General features: G+C 46.2%; 2 protein-coding genes across 6 annotated transcripts in view; both read left to right on the top strand.

The window, feature by feature from the left end:
- Positions 1-10,130, top strand: part of bag6 (BCL2 associated athanogene 6) — a 26,011-nt gene extending 15,881 nt beyond the window's left edge. For 3 of the 5 annotated variants that reach the window (XM_008431046.2, XM_008431044.2, XM_008431045.2), the window contains exons 13-25: positions 6-78; positions 159-472; positions 548-779; positions 910-1,079; positions 1,166-1,219; positions 2,367-2,475; positions 2,582-2,706; positions 4,615-4,749; positions 4,867-4,914; positions 4,990-5,205; positions 5,504-5,611; positions 5,687-5,833; positions 8,991-9,086. In XM_008431046.2, coding sequence (XP_008429268.1) covers positions 6-78; positions 159-472; positions 548-779; positions 910-1,079; positions 1,166-1,219; positions 2,367-2,475; positions 2,582-2,706; positions 4,615-4,749; positions 4,867-4,914; positions 4,990-5,205; positions 5,504-5,611; positions 5,687-5,833; positions 8,991-9,086 — 1,827 coding nt within the window. Of the gene's footprint in view, positions 1-5; positions 79-158; positions 473-547; positions 780-909; positions 1,080-1,165; positions 1,220-2,366; positions 2,476-2,581; positions 2,707-4,614; positions 4,750-4,866; positions 4,915-4,989; positions 5,206-5,503; positions 5,612-5,686; positions 5,834-8,990 lie in introns of all 5 variants that reach the window. The other 2 variants (XM_008431043.2, XM_008431042.2) reach the window with 2 other exon arrangements.
- On the top strand, positions 6,009-7,839 carry LOC103477749 (large proline-rich protein BAG6-like). Its single transcript, XM_008431041.2, has 2 exons — positions 6,009-6,241; positions 6,925-7,839. Exons 1-2 carry the CDS (start codon positions 6,226-6,228, stop codon positions 7,290-7,292), a joined length of 384 nt encoding a protein of 127 aa, XP_008429263.1. The 5' UTR covers positions 6,009-6,225; the 3' UTR covers positions 7,293-7,839.
- Positions 10,131-12,875: the final 2,745 nt, after the last annotated feature.

The raw sequence follows: 12,875 nt of genomic DNA on the forward strand, positions 1-12,875 counted from the left end.
TCCAGGCTTTCAACCCTGCTGCCCTCAACCAGATGATCAGCGGCCTGGTTGGGCAGCTTCTGATGCCGGGCCAGATGGGTACGTGTTTCACCTTTAAACTTAAATCTCTGTAAATAATCATAAACTAATGATGATTAACTGTCTGTCTGTGTTTCCAGCAGGCCAAACCGTCTCTTCCTCCTCTTCCTCCACACCCACTTCCACCTCCTCCTCTTCCTCCTCTCAGACTTCCTCCTCAACTTCCTTTTCCTTTTCCACGTCGGGTCCGAGCCCGCCGCCCACGGCGCCGGCCCAGAGTGAGAGCAGCGGCGGCGAGCCCCAGGACTTGGCCCCGGACCTCCGCCAGCTCCTTGGCTCTCTCCTGGGCGTCGCCGGCGGGCCCGGCGCCGCTACGGCCGGCGCCCCGTCTATAACCGTCACCACCTCCAGCGTCCCGGCGTTCATCCAGGGCATGACGGAGTTCATGCAGCAGGTGGGCGGCTTTCTGCTGCACGGACCCGCTGGAGACGTTCCAGAACCGGTTCTGACCCTCCTCTTCTTCTTCCAGGCCTCCCAGCCCATCTTCTCCCCCCCTCCCCCTCCCACCGCGGGCGCCAACCCGGCGGCGGCCGCAGCAGAGTCCGTAAACCCGGAGCTGTTCACGGGGATCATGCGCGGCGTCCTGAGCACCATGATGGGCTCGCTGGGCCAGGCCCAGAACGACACCGAGAGCATCGCTCAGTTCATGCAGCGGCTGTCGCAGGCCACCAACCTCTTCAACGGCCAGGAGGACCCCACAGGTCGGCTCCCGGTTGCTGCTAGCGCCCTGCGTGTTCAGGGCTGAGCAGATTAACTCGGTTTAATCGTTTTGGCTTCGGCGGTGGAGCGATAAGAGGCTCTTAAAGTCATTTCCTGTGTTTTTGGTCCCAGGGTTCTTTGGAGAGCTGCTGATTTTGGTGTGCCAGACGTTCACCATGTCTGACCTGGTGCTGCTGCTGCACGGCCAGCACCAGCCGCTGAGCCGCATCCAGCCCCAGCTGGCCCAGTTCTTCACCCAGAACTACCTCAGCGGCAGAGAGCCCACGGACCAGAACATCGCTGTCCGTACCACTCACCGAATCCTCTCTGATTGGTCCAATCTAACACCTGGAGGCTGATGCTTCTTCTTCTGCTGTTCTCTCTGCAGGCAGCTGCAGAGAGCCTGGTCAACGATCTGGAGGAGTACATCACCGAGAGCTTCGTGAGTTTCAGTCTGCCGTTCTGAACGCAGTTTGGCCGTTTGTGATGTTTTCATTTCAGGGTTTCTGGCTGAGCGGGRCGKGRCRTGACACGGGACGGGACGCGGGATGGGATGTGACACGGGGCGGGACACAGGACGGGACGTGACACAGGGCGGGATGGGAYGKGAYRYGRSACGGGWYGGRAYGTGACACRGGACGGGTTGGGACGTGACACGGGACGGGTTGGGACGTGACACGGGAYGGGWTGKGACRYGRSACGGGRCGKGAYRYGRSACGGGACGGGTTGGGACGTGACACGGGGCGGGACACAGGACGGGACGGGACACGGGACGGATTGGGATGTGACACGGGGCGGGACACAGGACGGGACGGGGCGGGACACGGGACGGGTTGGGACGTGACACGGGGCGGGACGGGGCATGAAACGACTCCAGTGACACAGCTGTAGAACAACATGGTTTTAATTATCACCATTTAAAACTGAATGTTTTTTAAAAAAACATTTATTCACTATATTCATGCTGTACAACTGAAATTACAACTCTATGTTGTAACTTGGACATTTCTGTTTTGGCTGCCATGATATTTAAATTCATTGAAACTCTGATTGGTAGATGTGTGAAAATATAAGACATATCAATAGGCCTGTCGGAATAAGCAATAAATCAATTAATCTTATGATTAATTAAAACAAGCACAATAATTTTCTTTTGCATAATTTATCTTTTTCTCTCTTTCTGCCAAAATGGATGACTAAAGTCTCCACCTGGTGCTTTTGTCTAACTAACACTTTTTGTATTGAGACTTTATTTTATTTATTGTTTCTGTTGTTTTGTTTATTTATTTTGCATATTTAAAATGTCTTCTAGTTCTTTACGTTGTTTTATGACGGCGTATTAGGACCATGCTAAGAAAAATTACAAGAATAACATCATTATATTGTCTTTATTCTCGCGTTATTTCAAATGTATCCTCATAATATTATGACTTCTTAGCTTGGCCCTGACGCCCCGTCGTATTTTTTAATAGAAAGCTTGATTCTGAAGCTGTGGCAGCTTCTATTTGTGGTGGTTCTACACCATCAGTTACATGGAAACCTGAGTTTATCGTCTGAAAGCAGCTGCAGTAAACCCTCCTCTCCTGCAGAGGGAGTCTTCCGTCTCGGTGCTGGACGGCGTGGACGCCACTCAGACCAACATGTCTTTCTTCAGGCAGCAGCTGACGCAGATCTCCACTCACATCCTGCGCTGCACAGGTAATCCTGACCTCACACTGCCCCCTGCTGGCTCGGCTGCAGTTTGGCAGAATCAGCTGTTATTTAACGTTGAATCTTTATGAATGTTGGGATAATTGTGGTCCAGATGAGACGTTTGGGCCCAGGCTGCTGCAGATGTGCAACCAGGCGCTGTTTGAGTGTCTGGCCCTCAACCTGCACTGCCTGAGAGGAGACCAGAGGGCGCTGACGGACGTCATCAACCACAGGATAGTGAGTAACATCCATGTTTGTGTATGGCATAAATATGAGGAGGAGTCAGAAAGCTGCATGTTTTGTGAATGAAGAGCTGGATAGTGTGGTGTGGTTCGGTTTTAGTCCCTTCCTTTCACTGCAGTTGAGCTTTTAGGGGCTCAGAGTTCAAACAGGAGCTCGAAATCCTTCAATATGCTTGAATTTCAGTCGGGTGTCTTCAAGGTGTGGAAAGTTCTGGATTTCTGTATAAAGTCACTAAAGGTGCTTGATATTGAAACTGAACCGTTTTGGAATAAAGTCCAATCTAACAAATGATTTAAAGCCTAAATTTGGAAAACATTATTTACAGTTGAACCAGATATTTTCATACACCTAACAAAAAGACACGGTTTCTTTTTTTTCTTAGTGTCTGAAGTTAAACCAGACTAAACTTCTCGTGTTCAGAGAATTTGCTCCATTTGCTAAAAGCCAGAAAAAGTAACAAGAAATTTTTTTTAGAGGACTGGACTTTGACTAGGCCATTCCAACATACTGAAAACTGTTCCATTGTCAGATTGAAGTATTTGTAGCTTCTCTTCCAGCTGCCCTGACCCCCAGCATGATGCTGCTGCTGCATGGCCAGCCGTCCTGCTCTGAGGCTAAATTACTGTTAGCTGATGAGCTAACATGTGGCAGCACTCGCTTTTATTTAGGGTGTCAGAGTGAGGCAGGTTGCACTTTATAGATCATTTTTAAATGACTTTGCTTGCACTTCACACCGTCTCTTGCTCACTGACTGCATTCTGGAATAGCGCCCCTCATGGTGGCAGCATGTCGTTACATTTTCTGCATTTTTGTTCGTTTTCTGGTTGAATTGTTGCTTTTTGGAAACATTTTCATCTAATTGTGCGTCCTGGATTGTTGCTCCTTTTGTTTTTATGATGCGTAACTGTAGCAACAAGGTGTCGCTTTTACAACAGGGAGCAGCTGGTTAGCATCTCGAATGACACCTGAACTCTTTCCCCAAATCCCAGAGGAGATGAACATGAGACTTCATGGATGCAGAGAGGAGGAGGAAGTTCAAACCAGCTTTGACTCCGTTTGTCTGCCGTCTTTCTAACCAAACAGCCAGGAGGATGTAAAGAGGAGCAGCAAAAGCAAAGGAGGTGGATGAGCAGAGCTAGCCAACAACTGATGGAGTCGTGAGGACATGTTGCTGTGGAATGTCTCCTCTGCTGCCTGGACATTAAGCCATTAGCTCGTCTTGATGGACATGAGAAAGTTACACAGCCACAGTCTTCAGTCAGAGGGCTCTTCAGTTTTGTTGCTAGACTGACTGCTACAGGAGGTCCTTCACTTCCTCACCTCCACAAATGGCCTTCTGCAGATACGAGGAGGACTTGAGTTATGATGGCATTTAATTTGCCTTTCAAGTATTTTTAATTGAATTAAAAAACATCAATGAGACACAAAGAAGTTTGTTGCAACAAGAAAACATGAAAAAGTTCAACGGGTGCGAATACTTTTGTAGGACTTTCTGAAAAAATATTCAACATCGTAATGTTGGCGACATTACAGCCTGAAAAAATCCATTCAGTTCAGTTTGTTTCCATAGCAACAATTCAACAAATGCGCCTCGAGGCACTTTACAAAATAAAACCATTTAAATTCAGTCACATGTCCACTTCTGATTTATTAAACGGTTCAGATCAATTATTTATTCAAAGTAGTTTAAAAGGTTTGTGCATCTGCATGTTGTTGCGATGACCTTTAACCTGATGCCCTGCCCATTTAAAGGGCCAGTCTGTTTGTTTTTCACCACCACAAGCTGAACCGGTTCCAGCAGGTTCAGGTGTAAGCTGACCTCTGACCTGCTGCGGTGAGCCTGAGAGGAACCAGCAGCTTTAAACAGGAAGCTCTTCTTCTTCTCCTTCTGCTGTTTTGCAGCGCCGCATGTCGAGCGACATCAACCCCAGCCTGGTGAACTGGATGACCGGCATGATGACGATGCGGCTGCAGGTGATCCTGGAGCACATCCCCGTCTCCCAGGAGCAGATCCAGAGCTACATCGTCTACACGCAGGTATCCTGACCTTTGACCCCTCACATGACGCTCCGGCTGGCCCTTTTATCTGCCCTGCTGTGTCTCATGTTACCTCAGGCGCTGATGAATATTAGATGTGATGGGTTTTTTCCACAGAGGGACCGGAGCTCGGCGGGCGGCGAGCAGGAGGCTCAGAGCGCCACGGTGAGTCCAGCGTGTTCCTGCGTCCGCACGCCGCCGTCCCCACCTCGTCTCTCACGTCTCTGTCCTCCTCCCAAGATCGGAGACACACTCTCACCCGCAGCTGCCACCACCGCCGAGGAAGCCATGTCCGTGTCCCACGACACCCCCGCTGCGTCGTCAAGGGAGACCAGAGCGTTGCCCGGAGACCTGGGAGCGTCGGGCGGAGCCGCGCCGTTGGGGGGCGACGTGGCGGCGGCGGGAGCCGAGGGCGGCGGCGAGGACGCGGAGACCTGGGCGGCAGCCGTCCCTCCGGTAAGACCGCTCCTCTTCATCGCTCTTCCTCTGCTTCGCTGCTGCTGCTGCTGTACGTCCATCTGAGTCACAGAACCTGTTTCCATCAGTTCTGCTCAAACCACCGGATCAGCATGATGGCACCTGATTAACAAAACCACTGAATAACATCAAGTTTATGAACTCGTTTAGTCACTTCATCCAAAATGCTCAGTGAGGAAAAGTCCAAATGATTCACTGGGATGTTTCATCTGTAGCCTGAAGAATAGAACTTGTTAGAACTCATTAACTCACTGAAGGCGGTCAAACCTTCTTGCAGGAGTGGGTTCCCATCATCCGCTGCGACATGATGACTCAGAGGAAGATGAAGGCTCAGCCGCCGTTGTCCGACGCCTACCTCCACGGGATGCCGGCCAAACGCAGGAAGGTACTGGGATCAGCTGGAGCCGTCGGCCGCAGTGTGTCCCGCTCTTCTTAAAGCACGGTGTGTGTTTGTGTGCAGACGGGCCAGGGCGGCGGCAGCCTGCTCTCCCTGTCCGATGCGGTGGGCCAGGCGGCCAGGAGCGCCGGCGTCCGGCCCATCAGCTCCCCGGAGCAGCTGCAGGCGGACCTGGAGGAGCAGGAGGTGAAGGAGGCGTACTCAGAGCAGGTCAGGACAGGAAGCTTCACTGTTCGCTTCGGCTCAGCAGAGTCTGTAGGGAATCCTGGGAAGTTTGAATCGGTTCAAAATGCTCAAAAATCTGTCAGCTTTATTTTTTATAAAATCATACTTTCAATAATTCTTTGATAATGTTTTAAAAAGTCCTGCTGTGTGTGTGTGTGTGTGTGTGTGTGTGTGTGTGTGTGTGTGTGTGTGTGTGTGTGTGTGTGTGTGTGTGTGTGTGTCGCTGCTCGGCAGCAGATGAGGCCGTCTGCCTCCGTCCTCTGCTGCTGTCGCTGTTTGCTCAGCAGAAACGAGTCACAGAGAAACGGCAGAGATTTTATTTTCATGTTTCTCTTGCAGGCGCTGCAGCAAACGCTGCTGCAGCAGCTGGACAGCAGATGCCTGGACAAGCAGGTAATGTTGACCTGATTTTTATATTATTGTGTTTTAAATAATTACTTATGAAGTTAGTTATTTTAATATGTTTTTATTTATTTTTTAAAAATATATCTTTTTGTCTTTTGGTTAAAATCAATAAGTAATTTTTTAAATGTCATTTTACTTTTTTAATGCATCAAATTTTCATCAATTTTGTATAGTTTTGTTTTTCAAATTTAAAAAATCAGGTTTTTTCATTTTATTTTTAAAACATTTATTAAATTTCTCCACACATTTCCTGTCTAACAATGTTGTATGCTGTGTTTAGTTTTTGTCAATTATTTGTAACTATTTTGTTTGTATTAATTTCTGTTTTTTTAAGCAAAATTATTTTTTTAAACATTCATTGTGTATCTTTATTTTTGTTACACAGTTTCTTATATTTTTATATTCTGCTTATAAGTTTGTTAGTTGCTGAATTATTAGTCTTTTTGCATATAATTGTTTTAATCAGAATAGATTAGAACTGTTCTCCGTTTCCCTCGCTGGGGAAACACAACCTGAAATGCAGTGTAGTTACCAGAAACAGAGCCAGGTGGCGCTGCTGGGTGGGAACTTTTACTCAACATTAAAAAGCAGCAGAGTGTTTACAGAAATCAGGTGTTTAATTACAGCAGAAGTAACTCTGTAACGCTGTCATTCCGGCCTCCACCCTGCAGGGGGCCTCCCGCCAGACTTCATGCGGAACCTCATGCAGCAGATCAGCCAGTACGCAGCTGCTGTGGCGACCAGCGCTGCGACCGCTGCAGCCACCGGCCAGCCCGTCCCTCCGCAGCACACGCCCCCTAGCTCCACCCCCACCTCCTCAGCCACCACCACTGGGCCCAACACGCCCACCACCACCCCCACTGCCCCCCCTCCGCCCTCCCAGGCCGGACCCCAACAGCCCCAGGCCAGGGTGGTGTTCTCTCGGCCCCCCTTCGCCGCCGGCATGCCCCCGCCGGCCTTCGGGACCCGGGGAACCACCATCAACGTGAGGGCGGCCATGCCGGGCCAGCAGCCGGGACAGGTGGGAGCTTCCTGCTGAAACACACTGAAGGCTTGTATTTCAATGAGGTGTTTGGAAAATGCCTGATTTCTTCTGAAAACGTTACTTACAGATAAAACCAGATATTTTCATGCACTTTATTTGTAATTTTCCTTACATGTTGTGTCTAAGCATTTAAATTGAGCTGGGATTTTATTTACACAGATTGTTTGAATGAATGTTTATGATTCCTGATTACTCTGATTTATTAATAGTCCTATATTTTATGTTAAACAACATTATTGAAAGTGGGGAATTTATCTGTTAGTGATTTTCCAGTCAGTCGTTTAAGGTGTGCAAAAGAAATTTCATTAGATATTTCAGCATTAAGTTGAGTTATATTTCAGTTTGCCTCATCCCTGCAGGAGACTTTCAAAAATATGAATAACTGTAATAAATTATATAATAATAGTGAATTGAACCTGCTTTTGGCTGATTTGAATTGTTTTAAATCTCTAAATTGTGGTGCAGGAGAAGTTTGAAAACTTGCTGTGAAAATGCTTGGGAACAGTTTGAGTTTTCCTGTGGGAACAGTTTTGAGTTTTCCTGTGGGNTGTGTGTGTGTGTGTGTGTGTGTGTGTGTGTGTGTGTGTGTGTGTGTGTGTTCAGAGCGATCTGGTCTAAAATCAGGGACATTCAGCATGTGGGTCGGTTTTGGCCCGACGTTGCAGCGTGTGTTGTTGTTCCCTGTCGACCAATGAGAGCGCAGCCTGCTGAATGCGACAGCCAATCAGAAAGCGCGGTGGTGTAAACACAGAGGGGAATCCCAGAGAGCAGCTGACATGGCAGATCAGAGATGGAGGACTGTCTAGTCCATATGAATGTTTGTTCATGTGAGGCGGATCAGAACCGAGACAAACTGGAGTTGGGCTGAAATGAACAGTAACTTCTCAGCTATCGCTGATTAGAACGATCAGATTCATTCAGCCACAACCCGACACCGAATGCAAACAGCAAAAACTGCAAATCTTAGAGTTCACCAGTGATAACAAAAGTTAATAAAACCCAGAACTGCTCACCTCCGTCTGAGCAGCACACAGAACCGCCGCTGCTCCACCCATCACCTTCTCTTTCATCGCTGAGGACTCAGACTGTCGCCGTTACCTCTAAATCGTCGGCCATGTTTGTTTACTCTAAATTCATGTGTGGTTTGGTGGATTTTAGGGGATTTCCTGTCTGCAGTCTGAATGTTGGTGAGTGGATTCGGGTTGTGTTGATCCTTCTGGACACCACACACACACACACACACACACACACACACACTACGACCAAACCTGTGAGCGCTATCGTTTTTACCATGGTGTGTGTGTGTGTGTGTGTGTGTGTGTGTGTGTGTGTGTGTGTGTGTTTGTGTGTTTTCTCCGGGTTCAAAAGAGACCAACAATTTTAAAATCCTGCCTTGTGAGCCAGAAAAACTAACTGGTAACTTAACTTACAAAGTTTTATGCACAAACCTGTTTTTGTTTAAATCTGAACTGATGGAACTTCATCGAATTGTTTTAAATGAATCTTTTTGTTTACGTCGTCTTTTCCTCATCACAGAATTTAAACAGAATCTTTTCACCATTTTCAGCAGAAAAATGTTTTCTGAATTAAAAGTAGTTTCTGAATCGGCCTTAAAACTCTGATTCAAGTGAAATGGTTTCTGAAACGTTGCCTCTGTGCTGCTGAGCGTCGTGATGTCGTCTCTCCCCGCAGGTGAAAGCAGACGTGAAGAAGCGGGTCAGAGAAGACCCGGACTTCAACTCGCAGCAGTTCCCCAACGCACACAGAGCTTTCTCCCCTGACTCCTAACCGCCTCCCTGCAGCATTAAAGCCCTTCGTTTGCATTTCCTTTTGGTTTCTGTGGATCGGCCAGCAGCTGTCGCTTTAAAACCTGAGAGCTGCTGGACTCCAGGAGGAGCCGGGTTCTGATGGGTCCGCTTTCCGGCCAACAGAGAGGCAGGCGGCTCCTTTAACATCCGCTTTCAACAAGCAAGATTCAGGAATCATGATCAACTGGTTTCTGTCACTTTGCACATCCGTGTGCAGAAGTTGCAGCGGTTTTTTCTTCTCTGTTGGTCCGAAAGCACGAGAGGCAAATTCCAGTATTTATTTCAGGAAATCTGTTGGGAAGTTTCAGGATAAAACGGATCGGCTCCAGCTGCTGTAGATCCAGAGTTCTTTACGCTGTTGGTCGGTTTAAAGCCGTAAAACTACTGATTTTAACGAACTCAGTGGGAAGCAGGAAGAACAGCAGATCAGAAAGCTGTAAAGTTACACTTTAGTGCCCTCTTGTGGCGAAACAGTATATTGCATAATTTGACAGCTGATTATTTGATGATAAATGTTGAATAAATGATTTTCTGATTTCCTAAAAATGAATAGAAACAATGAATTCATGCCAGTTCCTGGTGGTTTTTATGTTTTTTTTTTTATTTCAACGACGAGATGAAAAAATGTTCAGTTTCTCCAAAGGAATAAAACGATGAATCAACTCAGTTCAGTCCAGGATGGAGTTTGTGCAGAACGTCGACTAAAGAATGTAACTAACGGAGTTATTTTTCCAATCCTCCACTAATCAACTAGAAACATTCTGAGAATCCTCCAACATAACTACCAACTTCTTCTATTTATTGCTTTGTGCTCCACCTGTAGCAGAGAAATCGGCCTCCATTAAACACATTGACAACCTTCCTGTTCCTCTGTTTGGAGCTGCTGTTGCTTTTAGGGACCCGAATCATCAGCGTATATCTGATTATTTTTTTTCTTAACATCTTCAAACACGATGACTTTAATGTGATGCTGTTTGGTACATGAATGTACAGGAAACCGAATAAAAACCTTCATTTAAATACACGACTGCTTCCTGTTTTATATTGAGAACTCGGATTATAACCGATGAGCAGAAAAACCAACTTTTCTGTCAAAAAAGAAAGAAAAGCTTAAATTATAATTCATAAACAGCCGTAGACCTGAATTAAAATGTCACATTTTAAAAGTGAAGGTTTGAAAACTTGATAAATGAGCAGCAGCATGATGGCAAAAAGCATATTTATACCCATGCATACATATTAATGTTTATTGGTCTAAGATCAGGCTGCACAGTGGCACAGTGGTAGAGCTGTTGCCTTGCAGCAAGAAGGTTCTGGGTTCGATTCCCGGTCTTTCTGCATGGAGTCTCCATGTTCTCCCTGTGCATGGTGGGTTTTCTCCAGGTACTCCGGTTTCCTCCCACAGTCCAGAAACATGACTATCAGGTTAATTGGTCTGTCTAAATTGCCCCTAGGTGTGAGTGTGTGTGTGCATGGTTGTGTGTTCTGTCCAGGTGACCTGTCCAGGGTGACCCCGCCTCTCGCCCGGTACGCCAGCTGAGCTGGAGAGGCACCAGCAACCCTCCCGACCCCACTGAGGGGCAAGGGTGCAAGAAAATGGATGGATGGTCTAAGATCAGATTCTACAGTTCTGAGATGTGAGAACATATTTCCTCTTTTCAAAGGAGGAATTAGAGGCTTTCAGAGACGAGGAGGAGCTTCTTTCAGCCTGAAGCTTCACCCCACAGGCTGCAGCGTTAAGGAGTCCAAAGGGCTGAAGGCTCAACCAAAGATGCAGAAAAGTGAAACATTTAATCCCATAATAATTAGAAAAGTGAAATAAACAATATATTAGTGTTATTTTTGTCCAAAGTTGTAATGAAACTTTCAAAATGCTCATTTGTTTCTGACATTTTTTATGTTTTATTTTTGATAAGAGGGCTGCACAGTGGTGCAGTGGGTAGCACTGTTATCCTGCAGTAAGAAGGTCCTGGGTTCGATTCCCAGCCCAAGTTTGCATGTTCTCCCTGTGCATGGTGGGTTCTCTCCAGGTACTCCGGCTTCCATCAGGTTAACTCAGGGATGGGCAGCTCCAGGCCTGGAGGGACTCCTGCAGCTTTTAGATGCGTCTCTGCTTCAACACACCTGAGTCAAATCATGAGGTCGTTAGCAGGACTCTGGAGAACCTGCCTGCACCGAGGAGGTGATTCAGATGTTGGATTCAAGTGAGTTGGACCAGGGAGACATCGTTCCAGGACACCGGACCTCCAGGACCAGGACTGCCCAGCCCGGGTTTAACTGGTCTATAAGGTTTGTGTGCGTGGCTGTTTGTCCAGGGTGACCCGCCTCTCGCCTTTATGCTTTCATAAAGACATATTTAGTCAAGATGTCAATCAATTAATCAATCAAGTTTTATTTGTATAGCACATTTCAGCAGCAAGGCATTTCAAAGTGCTTTACATAATTAAAATAAAAACAGAAACAATCAGTGAGAAAGAGAGATTAAAAAAAATTAAAAAAAAAAAACATTACATCATTAAAGAAGAAGAAATTAAAAACATTAAAGACATAAAAACATGGAAGATGTGTCACTGCTCCTTTAAATCCAGATTTATTTATATTTAATTAAAAACACTTAAAGTCAATGTTACAAACTCATGTCTGACACAAAATCTCTACTTAAGGTGATTTTTTTTTTTAAAGTTCAACAGCCCTAGTTTTTTATTTTTTACATGTTTTAAATTTACCTTCATATCAGTAAACTTGTCACTAAATTGGCATAAACTCTAAAACAAAAGTATGTCAAATGTTTGTAAAATAAAGGATTATTGGGACATATTTCTGAGGCGACTGAAGAACATTTGGTTGCTGTAGTTTTACTAGCCGATGCAGACAGAGGTGGGGTCAAAGTTCAGGAAGCTGCAGCTGATCCGAGCGGCTTGGAGAACCGGTTGGACCGACCCAGGAGTCAACATCCTGCTCAGGAATGCAACCCGCCAACCCGACGCGCGTCACCAAGCCAGACATGATCAGCTTCATTTGTAAGCCTCAAGAAACACGGAGGCTCAAGGTTCCAGCAGCACAACTCTAATCATTATGGATGTAAAATCCTGTCAGAGTACTTGGAACCTAAATACCATATTTAGACAGTAACAATAAAAGGTTTATGAGGAAGTCTGACTTGTTAAGGATCCAGTAAGGCCAAATAAGACGTTTCCATAGAAACATAAATTGTGTTTCTATATTGTGGATAAAGTCACAGATATTGTGCCAGAAAGCATTAAGAGCAGGACAGAACAGGTGGAGTTTAGATTCTTTATTGAATCTAGAACAAATATTCACCTAGGATAGATTTATGAATCATTTTATATAAAGCTTCTTTAATGTTAGTAATCCATAATCTATTTGTGATGAATTAAAAGTTCCTTCTGAAATCGGCTCAAACTAGTTTATAGGATTATCATCTGAAAAACATTTTCCGTCCAGTTGCTCTGTGTTTGGATGGACAGGAAAGGCTGAGATTCAAACCTTTAAAAGGTACAAACTCCTGAAGAGATGCTGCATTTCATAAGAAACTCTGGACAGGTGAGCAAATCTTATGTTCCTGTAGCTTCAGTGCCAACCTGTGACGGGTCAGTGACCCGTCCAGCTGTTTGCAGAAGGAGTGTTTAAATTTACACTTCCTGGTAGAACCGGTTGAAGCTGGTCTCTGGTCTGGTCCCAGGTCTTTATCCCAGGTCTGGTCCCTGGTCTGGTCTCTGATCCCAGGTCTGGTCTCTGGTCTGGTCCC

This window comes from Poecilia reticulata, linkage group LG16 (genome assembly GCF_000633615.1).
Source record: "Poecilia reticulata strain Guanapo linkage group LG16, Guppy_female_1.0+MT, whole genome shotgun sequence".
NCBI lineage: Eukaryota > Metazoa > Chordata > Actinopteri > Cyprinodontiformes > Poeciliidae > Poecilia > Poecilia reticulata.